The sequence below is a fragment of the Pipistrellus kuhlii genome, unplaced genomic scaffold (assembly GCF_014108245.1).
Source record: "Pipistrellus kuhlii isolate mPipKuh1 unplaced genomic scaffold, mPipKuh1.p scaffold_m20_p_8, whole genome shotgun sequence".
Taxonomy (NCBI): Eukaryota; Metazoa; Chordata; class Mammalia; order Chiroptera; family Vespertilionidae; genus Pipistrellus; species Pipistrellus kuhlii.
The window spans coordinates 61,966,403-61,989,592 of NW_023425584.1; the positions used below are offsets into that span (position 1 = coordinate 61,966,403).

At 37.8% G+C, this 23,190-nt stretch overlaps 1 protein-coding gene across 1 annotated transcript; it reads right to left on the reverse strand.

The window, feature by feature from the left end:
• Positions 1-738: 738 nt before the first annotated feature.
• Positions 739-21,886, reverse strand: LOC118711194 (histone PARylation factor 1). The gene is made up of 8 exons (XM_036424207.2): positions 21,737-21,886; positions 18,272-18,431; positions 16,017-16,206; positions 14,243-14,341; positions 8,839-8,989; positions 5,138-5,225; positions 2,967-3,139; positions 739-989 (listed from the first exon to the last, which is right to left on the reverse strand). Exons 1-8 carry the CDS (start codon positions 21,785-21,787, stop codon positions 858-860), a joined length of 1,044 nt encoding a protein of 347 aa, XP_036280100.1. The 5' UTR covers positions 21,788-21,886; the 3' UTR covers positions 739-857.
• Between the last annotated feature and the right edge of the window lie 1,304 nt (positions 21,887-23,190).

Here is a 23,190-nt window from a genome sequence, read left to right on the forward strand (position 1 = left end):
GGGGTAGGGAGGTGTGTCCCTCAGCCTGGCCTATGCCCCAGGAGTCTTCAGGGAATGTCCAAGCAGGCCTAAGCCATCAGTCGGACATCTTTAGTGCTGTGGAGACTGGAGAGGCTCCCACTGCTGCCCTCACCAGGAGCCCCTGTGGGAGTGCACTGACCATCAGGGGCAGCTCCTGCATAGAGCGTCTTCCCCCTGGTGGTCAATGCGCATCACAGCAACCAGTCATTCCACCATTCGGTTAATTTGCGTATTAGCTTTTTATTATATAGGATAGCTAAGATCTGGAAACAGCCTAAGTGCCCGTCAATAGATGAGTGGATTAAAAAAGTGGTTTTACACCATGGAATACTAGGCAGCTATAAAAAAGATGGTACTCTTACCTTTTGTGACAGCAGTGATAGGCCAAGAAATTATGCTAAGTGAAATGAGCCAGTTAAGAGAACAAAAAATATCACATAATCTTACATATGGAATCTAATGAGCAAAATAAAATGACAAAGTAGGTCCAGAGGTATGGATTTATGGAATAGAGTAACATCTCAGTGGGAGGGGACAGGAAGAGATTAACCAAAGAACATGTCTTTGTCCATGGGTTATGCATAAAGACAATAGTATAGGGATGGGGTTGGTTGAGGTGAGGGGTTAATTGGAAGGGGGGCAAAAAGGGAGAAAATGGGAGACATCTGTAATTGTCAACAATTAAAAAAAAAAACAAAAAACCAGAAGAGATTTATAGAAAGTTTTAGTAAATGTTTCCATCAGTTTATTTTCTGTATACCTTAAAAACAAACAAAAATCACAAGTTTAATACTAATGCTTTAAAATATTGTACAGTAAGGAAAGCCAGCTCTCACTCATGCTGCAAGCTGGTCTGTGTTCTCTTTACTTCTGTTTGCCAGATGATCTTCAATAATTTCTGCAAAGAGATTCCTCTTCAACAGATTGTATGCAAGAGGTAAAAGCTGGCCAGCAACTTTATGAAAATACTGGAAAATAAAATAACATTAAGCAGAGAATAAAGCAGATGCCCAGGTAACAAAATACATTTAAAAAGCACTATTTAACAAAGCATACTCCCCAAGTGATTTTAGCTACTTTGTCAATTGATTAGGACTGAATTTTGAGACAGACAGCTGGCATTCTGTCCAAGAGGCAATTTTGTAGCTCTAAAAAAATTATGGTATATTCTGAAGGAAATTCAGAGGAAAACCAAGTTAAAAACATAAGCTTCCCCATTTCCTTAGATTAGGTTGATCAACCTTAATTTTTTTCCCCTCAAGACTATATAATCAAATGCTTTTACCTTGTTACAAATAGGTATACTCAATTTGAGTTTTCAAATCAATCCCTTTTCAAATTCCTTCTCTCTCCTCCACCCACCATGTTCAACCCCTCTATCCTTTTAAGCTTCTGCCTGGGTTATCTAGTGACTTAGACTACTGGCAGTACTTTTGTTGGTAAACATGAATTAGCACTTCCTATACTCTAGGTTGTGTGTAATAACACCTTTTCATATATTTTCATATGTGACTTAACTTTTCACAGCAATCAGGTTTTTTATTAAACTCTTCATTTCCTGGCATGGCCAAGCACTATTCTGGTTCATCAAGGTCTGTCATTCTAGTTGTAAAACATTTGGATTATTTTTACTGGTAAGCATACATGAGGAAGGCAGTAATGTGGTTTAGAGAAAGAAGAATTCTCAAATGAGACTCACGAGACCTACAAATTCTCAGGACCCAAAAAACACTTTGGGGAGGGGGGACTGCAGCCATCTGTGTTTGAACAGCCCTGCAGATGACTAATGCATGCTAATGTGAGCTGCTGGCTTAGTCCCGCGCCTCCACAGCGGCAGCATTAGCATCACCTGGGAGCATGTCAGAACCAATGCTTCTCAGGCCTCACCCCAGATCTACTGAGACAGGGCCTGCATTTGAACAGTATCTCTAGGTGATTCCTATGCTCTTTACAGTTTGGGAATTACTAACTTGGACGCTGACTCGGGGACTAGATTGCCTGTGCAAGGTGGTTTACCTCTTTGTGCTTTGTAGGTGACATCACAGGAGTTAAATGGTCTGTGTGCAGACATATCTTATAGGTAAGGAAACAATAAAAAGGTTTGCCAAATTTTACACAGCATTTAAGTGGGGGTAGATGTGATTTAAACCTGAACAGGTTAGCACTAGAAACACATTGAAGCCACTACACCTTCTTGCCTCTTTCACCTTGAGGCAACTATAGTTGAGTAAGCACTGATTTAACTGTGGGGTAGGTTTGTCTTATTTAGTTAGCAAATGATTAACTAGCATCTTATATATTTTAAGTAATTTAAAGCCTATTTTTAACTTTTTTTGTTAATTCTCACTGGAGGATATTTTTTCATTGATTTTTAGGGAGAGAGGGAGAGGGCAGAAAGGCAGAAATTTCTATGTGAGAAAAACACATCGATTGGTTGCCTCCTGCATGAGCCCTGACCAGGGAGGGCCCAGGCCTAGGAGTAGCCTGCAACCCTTCTGACAGGAAATGAACCCGGAGCCCTTTGGTCCACAGGCCGACGCTTGCTCCACCCACTGACCCAAACTGGCTAGGGCTAAAGCTATTTAAAAATAGTATTTATTTTTCATCTAGGAATTCAACACAAGAACAAATAACTCCCCCATCACAGGAGGAAATGAAATTGCTCCCTGGGAAAGGTATGTGCATGCCCACACATGCATGAGGTCCCTTTAATACATCTAAAGAAAATTTAATGTAAACCTGAAGGCAAATAATCTTGGTAAGTCACCTTTGCCAGAATAGAAAATGAATTTCAAATAAAGGGTATTTTTAAAATATCTGCTTTAAAATCACTTCAAAAAGCTCCTTTTCAAATACATACCCTACCTGTGCTAGAAGTTGGGTATGTAATGCGCATGCATGTGTGAAGAGAACGGGGGGAGGTTTGGTGGTGATTTTTTACTCACATGTGAACCATAACAAAAGAGGTCCATCCCCAACTCTAGCCCCATGCCATAGTCACATTCGTCATTAGCAAACTGCACATATGTCATCATTTCCTGAACGGGAGCAAAAGCCTTTAGTCTCTCCTCATCACTCGGTGCCTCAACAATTGCCTTGCAAATTCTCTTGAGGTCAGCTGAAAGAAATCAATGACATTAAAAATTATAATCATCTCCAGAAGTAAAAATATCAGCTGGGTTTTCCCCCTTCATAGGACTTTTCATACTATTGATATAACCTTGGATGGCAATGTAATTTAGAATGGCAATTTTATAATTTTTCTAATTAAGATTCAAGGATAAAAATGGCTTACCAAAATGATTTCTTGTATTAGCAAAATATGAGTATTTCAGTGGATCTAGTTGTAATCATGATTTTACTAAACTTTCAACAGTGTTCAGTAGGCTAGTCCAGGGATTGGCAAACTATGGCCAAACCTAGCCCAACCTCCGTTTTTAACTGCCCTCAAGCTACGAATGTTTTCCCCCCGTTTTTAAAAGGTTGGGAAAAACAAACAAAAAAGAATATGGCACCAGAGATAATATGCAATCATCCCTGGGCTAGTCTTTATTAGGAGTTGGATTAAATAAAATCCAAATAGACAGTAAAGTTCATTCCTCTTTGTTCTGTCCTCCCTTATTTAAAAAAATACAGGAAAGACAACAATAAAACATTTCAAAATCAAACCTTTACCAAAGAGGGAGAAATGCAGCTATGGCAGAAGTGTAATTTGAAGAAAGAACATGGAAAATTTCTAATGTTTAAATATAAAGAACAGTGATTTATTTAACATTTCTATTTTGGCTTTCAACATTTTTCTTACTATCTGCTGGATGCCAATATGTGTCAGATCTCAGGGTGCATATGAGAATAAAGATATGGAACATCTAATTAGAACTTCTTTTTGAGAAACTACTTCCTTGAGGATTATCCAATAATGAAAAGAATGGCAATTACTGAAACCAACGAAACACATCTTTAAATTAAGTGGCTAATTAAGTGGGAAGACAAGGATTTGTTTAAACCTTAATCACACCCAAGTATGATACATAGCTATCAAGTTACATGTATGAGGCACAATATTCTATTGGTATTAGCTACAAATATAAGGATTACAGAGGTAGTAATAAACGGATGGCCAAATCCATAAGCTAGGAAGGAATATTTGGTTCTTCCTTGAGGAAATGCTAACTTTGACTTCTAAGTTGTATCCTCTCTGAAACAGGATGATAATTAAGGCAATGCCAACAGGGATGTTCAAAGTAATAAGAGAGAGTAAAGGGAAGGGGAAAGAGTTGAGAAGTGGTTTTGTTTTCTTAACATAGCAATAATTATATTTTGTGTATAAATAGTCCATTTTTAAAGTGTTTTCATACCTACAAATGAAGTAGTTCAGGATCTTGGGCTCCTGAATGCTAAGTTAATCTATCTACAGATGAAAAAATTTTTGCAAAGTAATACATAAAAACATAGTATTTCAATAATTACTATCTTGTATGTTGACCAATGTCAAAGATTCTGAAATAATTCAGAAAATGTAACCTAGGCACTAGGTTGAAATTCCCTAAATGCCTGTAACTACTATATATGTATGTATATATTTTAAAATATGAGAGGGAGAGAGATAGAAACATCAATGAGGAGAGAGAATCACTGATTGGTTGCCTCCTGCATGCCCCACATTGGGGATTGAGCCTGCAACCCAAGCATGTGCCCTGATTGGGAATTGAACCATGACCTCCTGGTTCATAGGTTGACCCTCAACCATTGAGCCATACTGGCTGGGCGTAACTACTATATTTTAAGCACTATTAAGGCAAGACCTTACATACTTTTTTTTATACCCAAACACACCTCCCTATAAATGGTATTCACCATTATTAATCATTTTACAGATAAAAATGACAAAGTTTAGTGGAGTTAAATAATTTGCTTAAGGTTACACTGATATAAACCCAATTTTATTCAGGCCTGACTGACCCTAAAACGGGAGCTTGCTCCTTAACATTAAGTTCTAGTGACTGTCCCACAAATGGCACATGTATACATCTATTGTTCCACAGAAGGAAAGCCTTCCTCCAGATATTACCATATATATGTACAAATGCACATGTGTCCATGAGAAATACATTACCATCTGTTTCAGGGAGCTCTCTGTACCCAACATCATTTTTATCTACTGGAACAACCAAGCCTGCACCATGAAAGGTCTTTGTCACAACCTAAGTTTAAGAAAAACACAAAAACAAAACACAAAAATTTAATCATGGTAAATAGACTAAACAAACCAAACAAAAACTTATTCGAACCTAACAGAATACACACACAAACCCTCAGTATTTCTGTCAAAATATAACAACGACATTTTATTTCAGTCAATTTGGATACCAGGGCAAAAGTTTAACATTCCTTATCTTTAAAATTAACTAAAATTAGGTGAATCATAAGGACTTTATGCAATTATAAAACAATGAACTGATTAGCTGTTATTACTCGTGTCATCATTACAAGCCTGCAGCCTGAGTTGTGTGGGAAGAACAATGGCATGCTATTATAAGAGGCAAGCCAGAATATTAGTTTAACAGTAAAGGAGTCTGAAAAATAAAGGAAAACATAAGGAAGAAAAAATTCTAACCCCGATAGAAAAATAGGCAAATTTTAGATAGTTCACAAATGAAATACAAATGACTGGCAGAGAAGTAAAAAATACTTAATGTCCTTCATAATCAAAGAATTAAAACTAATTAAAGCTAATTAAAACAAGAAGGATTATTAAGAGAGCTGATAATACCTAGTACTAGTGAGGATATGGAGAAAATAGGCACTCATACATTGCTGGTGGGAATATAACACTATAGTTTTGCAAATAACAAAACCCCACAAAATTAAAAAACAAAGCATACACACACACACACACTCATCTTAAACCATGTATACCTGACAGAACTAATTCTAGGATTACTTTTAAGGAAATAATCAGATAAGTGTGCAAATAAAATAAAGGTATAAGAGGATATTTATGGCAAGGTTGTTTGAAAAATGTTAAGCAACCTAAACTTTGAACATAAACACAGCCACTCAAAATTATAAGGTAGATATATCTTAAATTTAGCAATATGAAGCAATAATCATAATATATTCATAAATATAAAAAGCAAGTCATAAAACAGTATATTGATAAAGAAAAAAACAAAGTGGTATATATACACTGACTTATCTTATGCTGACATACAACAAAAACCATCATGTGTATTTTCACATTTTCCACAGACGATAAACTGTACTGTCTATAAAGGAGTATCAATTATTAGCAAAACACCAGAATCCTAATTTTATTATCTACAATAGAAATACAAATCTAGGAAAACCCTGTACCAGGGTGGTAATATTCTAAGGCACATGTGTCAAACACAAGGCCCGTGGGCCAAATCCGTCCTGCCAGGCCTTGCAATGTGGCCCACACCGCGCTGTCATCACTGCACTCCGCTGTGTTTCCATCACAATGACAGTTTATGACTGTTCAGTAAACCATTCGGCCCGCGATTTAGGCTGGATTTTAGATTTTGGCCCCTTCTCTGATCGAGTTCGACACCCCTATTCTAAGGCATAAGAATCAGAGGTGGATAGAATGGTATATCCTTATTTTACAATATCGTTAAGTCTAAGTACTCTTTTTAATAATGAAATTTAGGAATAAAAAAAGTGGCTTATAGCCAATTAGTAAAAGGATGGAATGGAAAGAATGCTAATTATTAAAGATGTGAATTTAGGTCTCAGATCTATCTCAATTATGATTTTGGACAAATCTCAATCTCAATTTACTTATCTATAAAATAGGATGATAATTCCTACTTACTCTGCAGATATTGCTTTGAAGGTCAAATGAGGTAAATCATAAGGACTTTGCAATCCAAAGCACTGTAAGGTATTGTCTGAATAAAACACTGATTTCCAGTGTACTGTAGAGTGCTCTGTTACACTACTCTCATACTCACAAGGACAGTGTCACTAAGTCACAGACACTAGTGGAACTGAACTGTTCAGGACTAGAAAAGTACAAATTAAATGGAGATAAAAATAACAAAGAAACTTGGATTTGAAAGCATAACCAATACGTTGTCTTTGGCAGGATAAAAATCATGGTTGTCTTATAAGTTGTTTTCTTCATTATATTTATGTTTTTACCAGCTGTTTTTTTTTTAAAAAAATATATATTTTTTATTGATTTTGTACAGAGAGAAAGGGAGAGAGATAGAGTTAGAAACATCGATGAGAGAGAGTCATCGATCAGCTGCCTCTTGCACACCCCCTACTGGGGATATGCCCGCAACCAAGGTACATGCCCTTGACCGGAATCGAACCCGGGACCTTTCAGTCCCCAAGCCGACGCTCTATCCATTGAGCCAAACCGGTTTCGGCTACCAGCTGTTTTTATAAAAAGAACAAACATGCACAAACACGGGGGAGTAGGCTAAGACAAATATACCTATGAGGTTTAAACCCCAATCATATCTTATTTAGAGTTTTAGAAATCCTACCTGAAGTAAATGATAGTTGATGGCAGAATAAAATAAGGCTCTGATGGAAGAAATTGTTCTGTACATACAAGCTCAGACTTTACTCAAGAATTAGGAATACATAATGATGAGATGAAAAATGCTACCCCTATTTCTACTTACAAGTGGGAGAGGCTCCCTATGAAAACCAGAAAGGTAAAATGGCAACATAAAACCTTTAAAATGTTAAACACCCTACTGCAGTGAATTTCATTTAAATGTATATTTTTAGAAACTGTTTTCGGTCTACAGGACTAAAGAAAGAACTGCTAACACTGCAGCTTAGTAACTAATTTACCAGAACATCTCCCTATAGTTGAGTCACGATCAGAGAATAAACTAAAATAGGACTTTCAATAACCGAATACACTAAAGTACTTTATCACCGATACTAGTTTATTTGGGAATAACTAGTACTTCATTTGGCCTAGAACATTCAGATAAACTAGCTACCGCAGACAATGCTGAGAGGCTGAAGGAGACTAGGGTGCCCTCATTCTACAGTGAGAAATGTCCTTCCTCCCCAGAGGTTATAAGAACAAACTCCTATAGAATTCTCATTTACCCCAAAGCAGAATTCTAGCTTGTCTGTTAACTTACTCTGAAATTTGTAAATGATAAACCAAAAGGATGCAACACCTTGCCAAAGTATTTGCTGTTTACAAAGCACTCCACTACCCTACAGGCATTAGGAGAGATGCAACAGGATATGCTGAAGGGGTAAGGAGAGGATTGCTAAGACCCACATGGACTGGAGGAAGTGAACAAATCTGAAAACACACTGCCTCTCAAAAGGGAACCAACCACCTCCGAGGCCCTGAGGGAAGCACTCCAGGCATACCTTTACAAATACTCCCAAAGGACACCTTGCACTAAATCATTAGCCACGAGACCTTACCCACTGAAAAAATAAATTTAAGTAAATTACATGCAAAGCTGCCTTCAATCAGTTCTATTAAATGAGTAACTGGTAAAACAAGATGAAAAGTGTGGGAAATACTGGCATGAGTTAGGCAACCCCAGTAGCGATACAGCACATAACGCAGCCTGTAACGACCCACAGAAAACCCAAGCCCTGCTCCAGTGCTGTCCTCCTGGCAGTCCGGGTGTCTGTCACACAGCCATGGAGGAAGGCCTGGGGTGGCGTCCAGCTCTCCTTAGGAAGAAAGAGCAGGTGAAAAGACAAGGATAAGGGGCCCGAGGGAAGGAGTCAAGAGAGGAGAAAAAACCCTATTAAAACAGCAAAATAGCTAGCGACTAACAGATGTAAGAATCATACTTTCTTGTCTCTCTGCTTCATCTTCACCGTTCTCTGTTCCAGCGAGTACCCCAGTTCTCTGGCTGCTTCTGTGAGCTTTTCATCTATGGATTTCAAGAAATTAGTTTTCTTTTTATCTGTTATTTCTTTAAGTTTTTTCATCAAAAATAATCTGAAAAAGAAGTAAAAAGCTCTTGTTATATGACAGGCCGCTGTACTAAGTACACAGGCCTGGGAAAGGGAAGGGAGCTAAGTTAAAAACATCAAATGCCATTAGCAAAAAGACCGAAGAATAATTACCAACAGCTCTCTCATAATCCCCAATAGATTTCTTCTAACAAAGGAAAAGCAGTATCAATAAAAAGCTTTCAGCCTCAAAACCAACAAACGATTCAAATTTATATTATCTCTGTCTACAATAAATATATAAGGGATATTTACAAAGCTGAGATTAAGCCACGTGTTATGTGGCATTACTTGATATTGAGATACTGCTGTGGAAGAGTCTGGCATTATTGGAAGTAGAATGTAGACAAAAGAATTTTTTTATTTTTAAAGAGCCAGGGGACATTGTTATAATATTGAAGATCAGATTTTTTAAAATGTCACCTTCAAATTTGTTTTAAGATAAATTTAGAAAACATAAAAGGAAAGCAAAGCTACTTTATAAGTTTATACAGAAGCACAATACAAAAGGCATGAGAACAGTACATTCTGTTACTGCCAGTTACGGAAATAACTGTTTTATCATAAACAGGTTAAGACTTTAACCCGAAGAACAGGAAGGTAAAACGAAGAGCTGGAAACACAGGTCTTCCTCTGTAGCCACTCCCAGGAGGAAAGTTGCTTCTATTAACTACTGACATTTGACAGTTTGCTGTGGATGTGGCATTGTAAAAAGCTTAGGACATTTATAGTGGGTGCTATTCTTATCCCCATTTTACGTGTCAGGAAACTGAGGACAGAGAACAACCCATTTACTCAAGTTCAGAACTAGTAGGGGCGGGTTACAGTGCCATAGAAACCAAGACCACCAAATCATGTCTTCTGATGACAGCACATATACACCAAAGGCTCCCTTCAGTCAAATCAGCTGTGTATCATGACATATGTTTATATCAACCATAAAAAGCAAATTAAAGACATCAGATGTAGATGAATCAATCTTCACACTCTCCCTCAACCTCTCCGGCATGGCACACAGGCCTTCAAATACCATGTGTCTCTTGTTTTCATACTTTCATTCATATATTGCTACCTTGCCTAGAACATCCTTCTTCCCATTTTTTTTCTAGTAAGCTCTTAGGCATTCTAGGCCTAGATAAAGTATCTGTGAAGACTCCATTGCTACTTAAGGCACTTCATTGCTGCCTTCCACACTTATCACATTATTATGATTATCTTAGTAACAATGTATGAAGCTTTTGTCTCTCAGCTTCAACTTACTCTCCAATGCTTTGTTTTCTGATGCTTACAGTTGCCAGGTACAAACTGAAATAATAACTATGAACAATTTGTACTCTTTCAAATCCACTGAAGTACCTTGAACTTTGAATGATCACTTAGAAAATACTAAATTATGTAGATCTTCCAAATATTGAAACTTTTCATTATATCATATTCACTCTAATATTTCACAATATGAAAAAATCATATACAGTATATCCGTTACTATTACCACTAGTCACATTAGTAACGTCATTAGGTAGTGAAAGCTATCAAGCTCACAATGGTGCTTATTACGTTTCCCTAGTTCTAATTTTTGTTTTTGAAACCCTGAATTTTAACCACTGGCAACAAATAGTTAGTTTTCTTTGGTTCATTTAAGAAAATGTCTTCCAAATACTCAGGTCTGAATAACCAGTGTGTCAGTCATTCTCACATAAAAGTGGAGAAAGTTCAGCTCACAGCTGTCACACAAGAGCTTCTTCCTTGAGACAAACCAACACCTGAGTATGCAAAAGGGCTTTCTTTCTAGGTACGTCCCATTTCAGCACACAGAATGTTAAGGGATGTGCACTCAATGACAGAGCTCTAATGTTTTCACTGCTTCATCACTGATAATCTTCCACGACACACATTATATTACTGCCTCAATAATATAGTAACTGCTAATTTGGCACCAATGCCTTGATTTTTGCCAAGGTATCAACAAGTATTACCCACCATTCATTATCTCTGTGCCACTGGTGCACAAATGACATCTTACCGTGAATAGTTTTGACCTCAAAGACCTCTTAAAAAGGTGTTAAAGCGTCTCCCCCTGCCAACCCACCCCGCCAAGGATCCACACAAAATTATAACTGCTACTGAGTTAATGGTATCACATTACCAGTACAGTGAGCGAAGGAACATGGCAGAGAATGATGGGGCAGCAGGCAAGAGGAAAAAAAGATTATTTAACAAGATTAAATAATCTGATACATTGGATAAAATAAATTTATCCTTTTAATAAGTTTCAAATCTGCTTAGTTTTTGGGTCCTCTACAAATTAAGCATTCATTAAATGTAGGGTAATAAATTTGAAAAACTGAAGTATCAAAATTAAAGAAGTAGAATTTTGTGTTACATTTAGACATATCTGGAATGTGTATTAAAAATATATATATTCCTGAGTCCTGTTCCATATGTACTGGAGTGGAATCTCTAGAGGCAGGAACAAAAAAGCTCAAAGTCAAATACATTTAACCAGTAACCCAGGAGGTTCTGATATGAAGTCACGATTAAAACCATTAACTAAATAGCGGTTATCAAAGAATAGACACTGGATCCTTGTCAATCCCCGAGTTCTGTTTAGGTCTGTGAGGTCAAAAGTACTGCTCAAAAAAACCCACAAAAAACAAAAACAAAACAAAGTAAAACAAAACAAAAACATTCAAAAAACAAAAAAACAAAAAAAATGGGGAAAAATTCACTCCAAATTTTGTTGTCCAAAGATAAATGGAAACTTTGAGTATATCTAGATTTTCTCCTATGTTCATTAAACAATATGAAAAAGGAATCATTCTACACTATTCTGTTATTTGCTCTCTTCATATATCAAACACCTTTCCAAATCAACATACAAGGATCCCGGCATTACAGTGTATGGACATTCTAATATTTACTGATCTAATTTTTCCTATTGCTGGATTTGATGTTTCCAGTTTTTCATTTTTATCAATAATCTGTAATACATACACATATTTGTGTACCTGTCCAGAAGTTCTTTAGATGACTAGCTAGAAACGGAACTGCTGATTTAAGGGTAAAAATGTTTCTTTACTTAGCAGAGTACCTGGCAATGTTAATAATCTGTCATGAAATTTTAGAATAAAGTTATTCAAATTGCTCTCTACACTAGTAAAAGTTTTACCAATTAACACTTAAATGAGTAGTAGTTTCTTAACATCTAATTGGTATTATCACCCTTTAATCTTGACTAATCTCTGTTAGCTTATTTTCTATTTCTTTGACTACTATTCAATCTTGAACAAAGTGAACTACTTTCCTGGGGCATAAAAATAATTGATTTATAACAAACTACAGGCCCAGTGCACAAAATTCATGCACTGGCAAGGTCCCTAGTGGCTGTTGGCTACTGACCACCAGCTGGGGCCTCCCTCCCTTCCCCCAGCCGGCCCTGCCCCCTGGTCGAAGGGGCAATTTGCATACTACTCTTTTATTATAGAGGATGGTCTGACTTCAAAGACCTTACTCAGGCTGGTATAGAAATAAATTAAATGTTTTGGAGTAGCTTTTTAAGAAAAGGAAAATCTTAAAAACTAAAACAGTTGTTAATAGTTGAAAAAAAATTATAGTATTTTTACCTCTATGTTTGAGATAAATTATTGGAGATTGAAAACATCTGAGTGAAACAAGTACTCAAATACTTACTTGTTGTTCTTCACCTAAATTATAAATTTATCACCAATATTTTTTTCTTTTTCTTTTCTGTGTTCTCCAAAAAGCTAAAAAATACCAGAACAGTCTTGGATTATTTCAGATAACCACTATGACTTTCTTTTTTAAAAAGATTTTTAATAAGACTAATGAAGAGTTAGGTGCTTTTACATGTCAAAAATATCTGGAGCATCTACTATGGGAAAGGTACTCTACACAAGAAAGCCACTGTCCTTATGGAATTTACATGTTAATGCAAGAGACAAACTTTAGGCAAGTAAACAGCTATCATTTCTAATAAACATGGCACCAATTATAACTGAATGGTGAATCTGAAGGACTTAAAAGAACTATAAATTCTTTTTTATGTAAATTATAACATTTACTATAACAACAGATACTATATAACTGTGTAACAGAGACAAGCAATAATTTATAAAACTCAGAGAAAGAACCTTTTTGGATGTCTACGAGTTGCCCTTCAAATACATGGGTATGTATGACATACACATAGCAGCCCAGGCCAGTTAGTTTGAATTTTTTATTGCAAATCTGCATTATTAAATCACAGGCATAAGTCTTTTTAAAAAGTGGATAATGAAAAGAGGTCCCACAAAACATTATCTACTTATTGTATTTAAAATGATAAAGATGGCTTTCTTCATTTTTGTTCAGTGTAAACTGTATAGCTGCTAACAAATAGCTTCAAATTCTGTCTGAGGCTGGTGCATTGTGGACTAGCTCGCTCAGCTCCATTCCAAGCCTCTTCCACAGGAGACCTTGCTGCATTTTCTATACTATTCTTCAGCTCAGACTCCACATGGGACCTAGTTTCTCTAAAGCAGATGCAACTCTGAATTCCGAAGAGATGCCAGGGAGAGAAGGCTGTGCTTCTGCTGCCCACCAGTGAGCACAGATGTAGAGGCAGCTACTGTTCTGGAGCAGCTGCAGCTGAGATCTCAGCACCTGGTCCTTAGCTGCATGAGGGCTGAGAGGCAGAGGGCAGGGCATCTATTTTATTGGCCCAGGTTATACCAAAGACAGTGTGGTCCCAAAGCCACTTGTCATGGCAGCAGCTGCCTATTTCCCAGTTTCCTGATGGTGGCAGAGACAAACTCTATTGGTGAGCCAGTTCTGCCCACATCTTTCATTCCTGGAGGTTCAGGCTGCTCCATCAGCCCTTCTGAGGATGTTATGAGCACCTGTTTTATTAAATATTTGTGTTTGAACTAGATACAGTGAGTTCTTACTGTAATGAATCCATAGTGATGGTGTTTAAAATACCATCAATTTTCACTAAAACAATATTTTGCTTTTCCTATGGGACAAGTGAAGTCAACATTAAGGAATAGTTTCATTAAATAAGTCAATTAGATATATGAGATATTTTTTGGGGGGTGAAAAGTAGAATATAAGATTACCTGCAAAAGTCAGAAATTAACTCTAGAAATCGAGAATTTTTAGGTAACCTCAAGTCCTCATATAGCACAAAAATTAAAAACAAATATAATTAGGAAGGGATTGAAATAAAGTATTTCCTTACCTAACTGCAGCAAACACATTATCTCCATTTTGAACAATTACACAGTTTTTCTTTGCTTCATTTGTACCAACAAATACAGGAAGATCATCAGGAGAATCCCTATTTAAGCAAAAGATATTAAAATTTTAGCTGCCCACAATTTACATTAGATAAGTAGTACTTTTAGGTCTATAGACAACAATTTATATCTACGTTTGCTTTTTGACTGGAATTTGCCAGGTATAAGCTCTAAGTTTCTTAGGAATAGCAATGGCAAATCTTGCTTATATACAGAACCTAAAATTGAGATTCTTTGCCCCATGCACCAAAAGGTTACTAGCTTAATTCCCAGTCAGGGCACATGCCTGGCTTATCCTTTATAAAATCAATAAAAACATATTAAAAAAAAAAAGATTATTAGGACCTAGTTACTTGTGTAACTAAATATAAGAAAAGGGGAATAAGGCCTATCAAAAAGAAGTAGGGAAGATTATACACACTGTCATCTCAACAGTAGTATTACAGTCTGTGGAAAAAAGAAAAAGAAAAAAAAAGACAGAAAAACAAAAGAGGACAGACAGGAGTATAAAACATTGGAAGCAAAAGGATCTAATTTATCTATATATGTAAAAGACTAAGGGACTGAACAACTGAACAACGGGTCGCCTGGTTGCTGTGATGCACAATGACCACCAGGGGGCAGATGCTCAAAGCAGGAGCTGCCCCTGGTGGTCAGTGCACTCCTACAGCCAACCTCCCGTGGCCAGCCTACCTCCCATTGTCCCTCCCCGCACAGCTGGCTGACCCTCATTGGCCCTGATCGGGCCTGGTCAAAGATAGCCCAAATCAGCCCAGATTGCCAGCCAGGCCAAGGGACTCTACATGTGCACGAATTCGTGCACTGGGCCTCTAGTATATATGTAACCAAATTCTTTTATTTTACAATTGAGGAAACCAATATAGAGAGATGAAGCACTCGGCCAACGTCCTGGTAAATTAATGGCAAAGCCAGTAGTAAAATCCATTAACCCATTTTCCAGCACTGTGTACATTCTACTGTACCACATTGCTTCTCCCTCGGCACATTTCCTAGACTTCCTCTATTATCTTACAGTTAATCTTTAAAGGACAGCATCTCTTCTGGTACAAGTATTTTCCTCTTCAACCTACTTCTATTTCTTTAGCATTCTAAGCACCTTGCCCAAAGCCATTTAAACCCCTTAATATTCTATTAGGTATGTATATTATCCTCATTTTTACAGAGTAAATTGAGTCACAGAAATTCAATCACTAATGACTGACACAGGGTCAGTCAGACGATAAACAGCAGGACCAGACTCCAGATCACATTCTTTTTCTGGATAGAAATTTGATTCATTGATGGGTATAAGGTGGAGGCAGCATCCAGACTGTCACAAGTGCAGGGTGACACCAGGATCTTCAATGGCATGCCGAAGGGAAAGAGCCAGAGCACATTCTTAACTACCGATTGTCTCTATGGCCCCTTGAAGCACATGTCTGATTTAAGTCACAGTATCAGCTCTAAATTATCTTCCTTGAGCTAAAAGAGCTTTTCTGAATTGCCCTTTCCCCCAGAAAAAGTTGATACTCACAAAGGAAAAACCAGTGAAGTTAAACCTGGAGTTTACCCCTCCTAGGGTAAGTTAGGATGGCAATAGCAGAACAGATGGCCCATGTACTCACCAACAAGGGAAAAATATACCCTTCACCTTGAATATTTATTTATGCTTATCAGAAGGAGAGTAACTAAATTTTAGAGAAAAAGATCCCTTACCTGAAATACCCCATGTGGAACTGGGTTTTATTATCTCCAATAATTATTGTCTGGAACTCAGGAGGATCATAGTAAAATCTCCAGTGAAGGTTAAAATTCAGGCTTGCTGATTTTTTTTTCATTTTATGTTTTCCGGCAAGGATGTCATACGGACCCACTAACTGAAGTCCAAGGCTTTCGGAAAGTGAATCTATAAGTTAAATGAGTTTATTTAGACATTAACTTCCTAGAGGCAGATAGGACATAAGGCCTTTCACTAGTAAACTATTTCTAAGCAGTTATCTTAAAAAAACCATTTAAAGTAAAAAAGAAAAAATTAGTTACACGTGAAGATGTTAGTTATAAACACTCAACGGAAAAGAAATCAGAGCAATAAAAATGTGACACATTTAGGATTTCCTCTTAAATTTACCACTGAATCCATTTCAAATATTCCTGCCATTTGTTATTTTGGTCAAAGCAAGACTGTTTTGCTTTCCTATGGGCATATTATAGCTGCAAACACTTACCCTGTCTCATTACTAGGTTGTTGTGAGCCTAAAATAATTGTAGCACAACCAGATTAAGAGAGAGACATGATAGATAACAAATGAGTGTGCATTAAGGAACATAAATAATTTATTTAATGAAAACATTTCTTTCCCCTTCCCTCCACTTCAGCTAATTGTCACTGTGGGATTCCTTTGCCTCCTTGACAATCTATCAGCCAACTAAATGCTGGATGATTCCTTCTATCTCCAATCTCAGACCACAGAGGGAGAATGTTAAATGATACCAGAGTCATAAAGTCTGTTCAAATGTACACTCTTACTATATAAGATGGGTCTGGTTGTTCCTCTAAGAAAGCATTCCAGGAACTCCATGGGTATATAAGAGGTGGGGCTGGAGAAAGGAAGAAAATTCTTAGGAGAGTGAATAAGAGCACCGTTTCCTTGGAGTGGGGAGATGCTCAGCTTAGTGGGAAGTTAAGACAGCACACACTAATTTTTAAAGCAATATAAAAACTAAAACTACCCATCTCAATAGCCAGGGATAACCAGGTTAATAGTCTGATAGACAGTAATAACATTCCCCTCTCTATAAACAAAGATAAACATATAGATTTTTAAAGGGAAATCATGCTGTTTTCCAATTTGTTTTTGTTCTCTGTCCTGTTTTCACTTAAATTTTCTGAATATTTGCCCATGAAATTAAATTTAACATAATTTTTAATACCTGCACAATGCTCCATTATAGAGATAACTATTCTACTGATATTTACTGTTTAACTTTTTTACTATTATAAACAATGCTTCAGTGAACATCTTAATACATATTTGTACACAATCATGAATATTTTTATAGTAGCTGCACAGTTTTATTTTGACATATTGTCAAAATTCATAGTTATTTACCAATATAATTCATTTTCATCAACTGAGTATGAGTGTTTCTTCCCCCAACCTCATGCTCAAAATTTAAAAAGTACAAAATGGTAAGAGTAAAAAAGTAACTCTGTCAAAAACATGTTTTTGTGTGTCCCTTCAGAGATAAGTAGTCTAAGTGCATAGGAAGTATATAGGGATGTGTGTGTACATCCTTGACTTCTGAATACTCTATACACTCTTCCACTTAAAATTTTTCAGGCAGGATACTTTATCATTGCCTAAAAAAATATATTCACTTTTTAAAAACAATGAGTACTCACTGAATGGATGCATTACTGATGGGCATGAGCCATTTCTTATTTTTTGTTTCAATAAATATACTTGAACATAATTTTGGTTCACATAATCAATTAAGACATGTTGCTAGAAGTCATATAAAAACTCCTGCAACATATCAAAGTACTTGTTTTCTTTCAAACCCTCATCAAAGGATGCTGTGAAATTATTTACCGTTGCCAGGATGATAGGTGATAGTGGTGTAATTTTATTTTATTTTAATATATGTTATTGATTTATTTTACAGAGAGGAAGAGAGAGGGATAGAGAGTGAGAAACATCGATGAGAGAGAAACATCAATCAGCTGCCTCCTGCAACCAAGGTACATACCCTTGACCAGAATCGAACCTAGGACCTTTCAGTCTGCAGGCCAACACTCTATTCACTGAACCAAACCAGTTAGGGCATAATGTGTAATTTTAGCATAATTTTATGTTTCTCTTATTGGAAACATATTTGAAAGGTTCCTTTTCTATGAACTATTTAGATCCTAGATTTAGTTTCCTACTGTCTTCAATTGGTAGAAGTAGAATGATTCTGGAACAACTCACCAGCTGGCTTTTCGGGATCAAGTTCTTCACAGAACTTCCAGAAGTGATAGAAATCTTCAGGCAGAGAAAGCTTATAATGACTTTCTACTTCTTTTCGAAGGTCATTGGAGACATCAGCTTTACAGGATTTACTCTTCTTCACATCAACTGTTTTGTCACACTGAAAATTGGCATGTAAAACGTTTTAAACAGTAATTTCAATGACTTTCCTTAAATAACATCATTTATTTCTGTTTACCCAACTCTATGAGATACACTTTAAAACTCTATAAGTAAACTCTATAGTATTTCTAAGTAAAATCTGAGGATTCTTTTGAGCAAATAAAAAAAGTTTATAATATATAGTGGTCAAGAGGACTCATACAGCAAGTGTTTAAATGTATATCTCTAAGATAATAGAAACAAAAACAACAACAAAATAACTAAAGTAAAAAGAAAAGGTAAAAAGTGGGAAAAGAGAAATAAGGAAAAGTTTTGCTTTCTTTTGGTAAATAGGACTCATCATGCCTTTTGTTTAAATAGATTTAGTTATCACATCAAATGCAATTGTCCAAAATAACTGGATACAAGGGAATTTACCAGTTAAACAATTATTTCACAAAAGGCCCTTTAATGCCAGGACTAGGTTATAAAACTGATCTCCAACATGTCTGCAAACCAGGTTCATTATATAAGTATGCCAAGTTTTATAACGCATGTTAGGTATTTGATAAATTTCTATAATGATAAAATATTCAGTTGGAGGTTACTTATCTTTAGTTTTGTAAGTAGCAATCTGATTTTCTTTTTAGAACCTTTCTTTTGGATTAAGTTCTTCTCTTCTTATTCTTCCCATCAGTCAGTGCTTCTCAACCAGGAGGGATTTTGTCCCCTCTCCCCCCAACTCCCTCAGGGACACATTTAGTAATGTCTGGAGAGGCTTTTGGAGAGGAGCTACTGACATTTAGTGGGCCAGAGGCCAGAGATTCTGCTTACTATCCTACAAGGCACAGAATGGGCTTCCTTAACAAACACTTATCTGGCCCCAAATGACTATAGTGCCAAGGTTGAAAATTTTTAACCTTAAATGCTTCTCATACTTATAGTCTTCAATTTTCCCAGTAGACTCAAGTTTATTGATGCTCCTTTAGGTAGTATTCAAAGCCTACAAAGATGATACATACCACAATGTTCTTGAAACACTGTTTCTAAGAGCAGACATAGAATAAATGAAAATGCCTACTGACAGGAGAAGGGATAGTTACAGAATTTCCAACAATGTAATGTTACATTTTGTGAAAATGAAATAGAAGTTCACACAATATCAATCAGGCTTCATAATAGAATGTTGAATGAAACAAAAAGTCCTTCAAGATTATAGCATTATAGCCTTTTTGTGAAGTTCAAAAACAACAAATAAATGTTGTTTTAGACATACACTCATAGGTGATAAAGCTATAAAAAGGCAAGGGGGAAAAAATTCAGGATGGTAGCTACATCGAATGTGGGTGATAGGAAGTTAGAGGACAGGTGAGGAACACAAGCAGATATAGTTACTGCCAGTGTTTCAGTTCTCAGGTTGGGCAGTAGGTTTACAGGTGCTTGTTATATTATTAATAAACAAGGTAAAAGAGGGCCATGCATTGGCCAATCAATGATAACAGTTTATTATGCCAAGGATTATAATGTGCCTGAGGTCCTAACGAATTAAATTTAACAAAAAAAGGTGCTGAAATATGGATCCCAAAATGAATGCTGATGACAATAGCAAACAACTAATAAAGATAATAATAATAAAGCAATCATTTTTTTAAAAAGTAGTTATTATGCACTTACTATATGCCAGGCCACTATTCTAATAAGGATTTTCTATGGATTAACTCATCAAATCTTCACAACTACCTTATGAACTAGATAATATTATCCACATTTCACAGATGAGGAGACTGTAGTAATCACCCTTAGGGCCCTATGTATAAAATGGAAGAACAGGATTTATTTAAACCCAGATGGGCTGGCTCCTAAGCACAGGTTCAACCACTTCATGCTGCTTCTCCAACTACAAATACAACAGGTGGAACATATCCTCCCTTCTGTTTTAATAACCGTCTTTGGCTCAAAGACTGGCTCAGACTTAAGATGTCAGAAAGAAAAGCCTTAGTCTACCTTGCTGAAAGGCAGTTTTGCATAATGGTGACCTGGTGAGGTGACCTGGGTTGACTGACACCTGACTTCTAACTTCCAGCTCTATGACCCTGGGCAAGTTAACTTCTCTCTGTGCCTTGTTTACTCATTTATAAAAAGGGCATATGTAGTACTCTGCCGACATCACAGGGTTATTTATAAAAATACACAGAAAAGTCTTAGCAGGTAGTATATACATGCTGGCAATTACGGTTGGTTATCGTCTCTATAGACTCATCTTTATTTTTGTTATTTCGTTTGGAACACTATCACTCTGTCAAAGCAATCCACTGACCAGGAGATAAGAATTTTTTATTTTTTTAGCTCTGCATACACCAATTCAGCACCTCCAAATCCCCAATAACTAGAATTTAGGACAGCTGTGCCCTTCAGAGACTACACTGATGCTTTGCCCTTGTGTTCTTAGAAAGCATGACCCAAATATAATGAATGAATGCCCAGAACTACGGCCCTCTCTCAGTGAATCAGGCCCTCTAACCCTGTCTCACCCTATCCAGTTGGGACACAGCCAGAGTGATTTTTCTAAAACTCTACTCATCACAATGACAGTTCTTTCCTGCCTGACTCCCCCTCTGGGTACTGCAGCGGTTACAGAACTTCTGAAATCATTTAAAAGTATGAGAAATGCGCGCTTCCTGGGCCCCCTCTGTCCCCCCCAACCCCCCAATGCCTTTGTGATCAGGTCCCCCTACTTTCCCTCCTCCCAGGCTCCAGCCCGGCGGAACTCTGCACTGTGCCCAGCACCCTCTGCACCGACTTCTTAGCCCTTGTGTCTCTTCTCTGCCTTCACGGGCCCTTCCACACTTGTGAGCTGCCCTAAAAGACTTCCTTAACAGTTCCCAGGGATTGGTTAAAACCCCCTTCCATGTTTCCACAGCGCGCTCTACACATTTTTGTTACGATGCCAACAAAAAAAACGTTAAGGCAACACGGATTTTCGCGGGTGCCCCGCCTCCTGAGGCTGGGGGCCCGCAGGACTCATCTGGAACCCGCGGCGCCCCGCACAGCGCCTGGTCTCCGATCAACTGGGCTGGCTGAATGGATGGACTGTCGCTGGTCCTAAGCTGCCGCCCAAGAACCGCGCCGGGAGAGAGAGCAGAAGAGGCCAAGGCGCAACCGCTCTGGCCCCAAACCCAGCAGAACTCTGGGAAAGAGCGGGCCCCGGCCGCGCGCCCTCGGCTGGCGCTCAGTGGTCACTGGGTACGTGCGATGGGCAGCCCCCCGGTGCCCCAGCTCCCGCTTGGGGCGCCCGCGCAGCCCGCGCCGCCTCGGTGGCAGTACCTGCTGCGCCTCCCGGCCGGGCCTGCGCTTCCCGCCGCCGCCGCCGACCATTCTGCAACTGCAGGACCAGCCGACTCCGCTTGCCGCCAAGGCTTCCGAGCGCCGCCGACTGCTTCCGGGTTCAAGAGCCACCAATCCGAACGCTCGCTCCGCCCCCCGCGCCTCTATTGAGGGAGAAGACCCCGCCCCCTCCCCGCCCACCCCCTTGAGACTCGGAGTCAGGCCGGCCGAGGCTCCGCCCACTACCCTGCTGCATCCCCGCCCTCCAGAGCATCTCCTGGGGATGCGCCTGAGATACAGGACCCCGGAATTTGTTTCCGTTCAGGGGGTGAGGCCTTCCTCCTCAGGTGTTTACTAGGGGCAAATAAACACCTGGATATATGGCACTACCCTCGCCCCAGCCCATGTTTTCCCTTGATTTGTAATGATTAATCTTTCCCTCTATGACTATGTTATCCCTCTTCTTTTTCTACTCTACTGTATGTATTAGTATGGCTTAAAGCTGTCATCCTCAATTATCTCCCAGAGCAAATCCATTTTTCTTTCTCATTCTTTCTCCATACAGTCTTGTTACAACCTGGACTGTTTGTTCTTTACACTCTGCAGTGCAAATTGAACCAGCTGTGTCAGCATCCTGTGGAGAGCTGTTAAAAATTCTGAATCTTAAGCCCTACCCAGACTTTCTGAATTAGAATTTGCATTTTAACCAGATCCCCCAGTGATTCCTATGCACAAGAAAGTTTACATGCAACTGATGCTCTGGGGTCTCCCTCACTAAAATCCTGGGAATGTCCTGCGCCTCATTCCTGAGATGAATTCTGTATTTCCTGATATGTATTGTTCTTTTTCTTGACTTTAACTATTTTTGTAGATGTGAATAAAAATGTATATTTTAACTCAACATTCAACATTTAATCTCTCATTCTATTTATGTTTATTCCATAATGATTTTGAAGAAAATGATAAATTTCACCAAATTTGCTATTAGAGTATCAGTGTGCACCTTATTGAAACAAAGCAATTATTGATAAATGTTTTCATTTGTCATTAAGTGTGTTAGATATCTAGATATGCACATGCATAGCAATTTTTTTACAGAATTCAGTGAAATTTAGCATATCAGTACTGGTATATAATAATACAGTATTTACTATGCAAGAGTACTCATTTAATCCTGATAATAATTCTTAAGGTAATTATTATTTGTATTTCCATTTGACAAATAAGGTGGCTAAGACTGACAGGTTAAGTGAGCTGTTCAAGGTCACACAGCAAGCACAGGAGATAGAATTCAAACCCAAATAGTTTGACATTTCAGAGTACTCTCAACACTACCTGATATTGTCTTTCTAGCAATCAGTGACGTTTATAGAATTATATAATTGAACTGAATTATATAAGGTCTATAGTAGAGAAAGCCACTTTTATTTTTCTCTCTCTTTTTTTTTTTTAAT

Coding starts and splice junctions, on each gene's coding strand:
- LOC118711194 (XM_036424207.2), bottom strand. CDS start 21,787: ATGGTCGGCGGCGGCGGCGGGAAGCGCAGGCCCGGCCGGGAGGCGCAG. Junction 18,432..21,736: donor CCGGCCGGGAGGCGCAGCAG/GTACTGCCACCG, acceptor GCCAATTTTCAG/TGTGACAAAACAGTTGATGT. Junction 3,140..5,137: donor AGAGCTCCCTGAAACAGATG/GTAATGTATTTC, acceptor GATTTCTTTCAG/CTGACCTCAAGAGAATTTGC.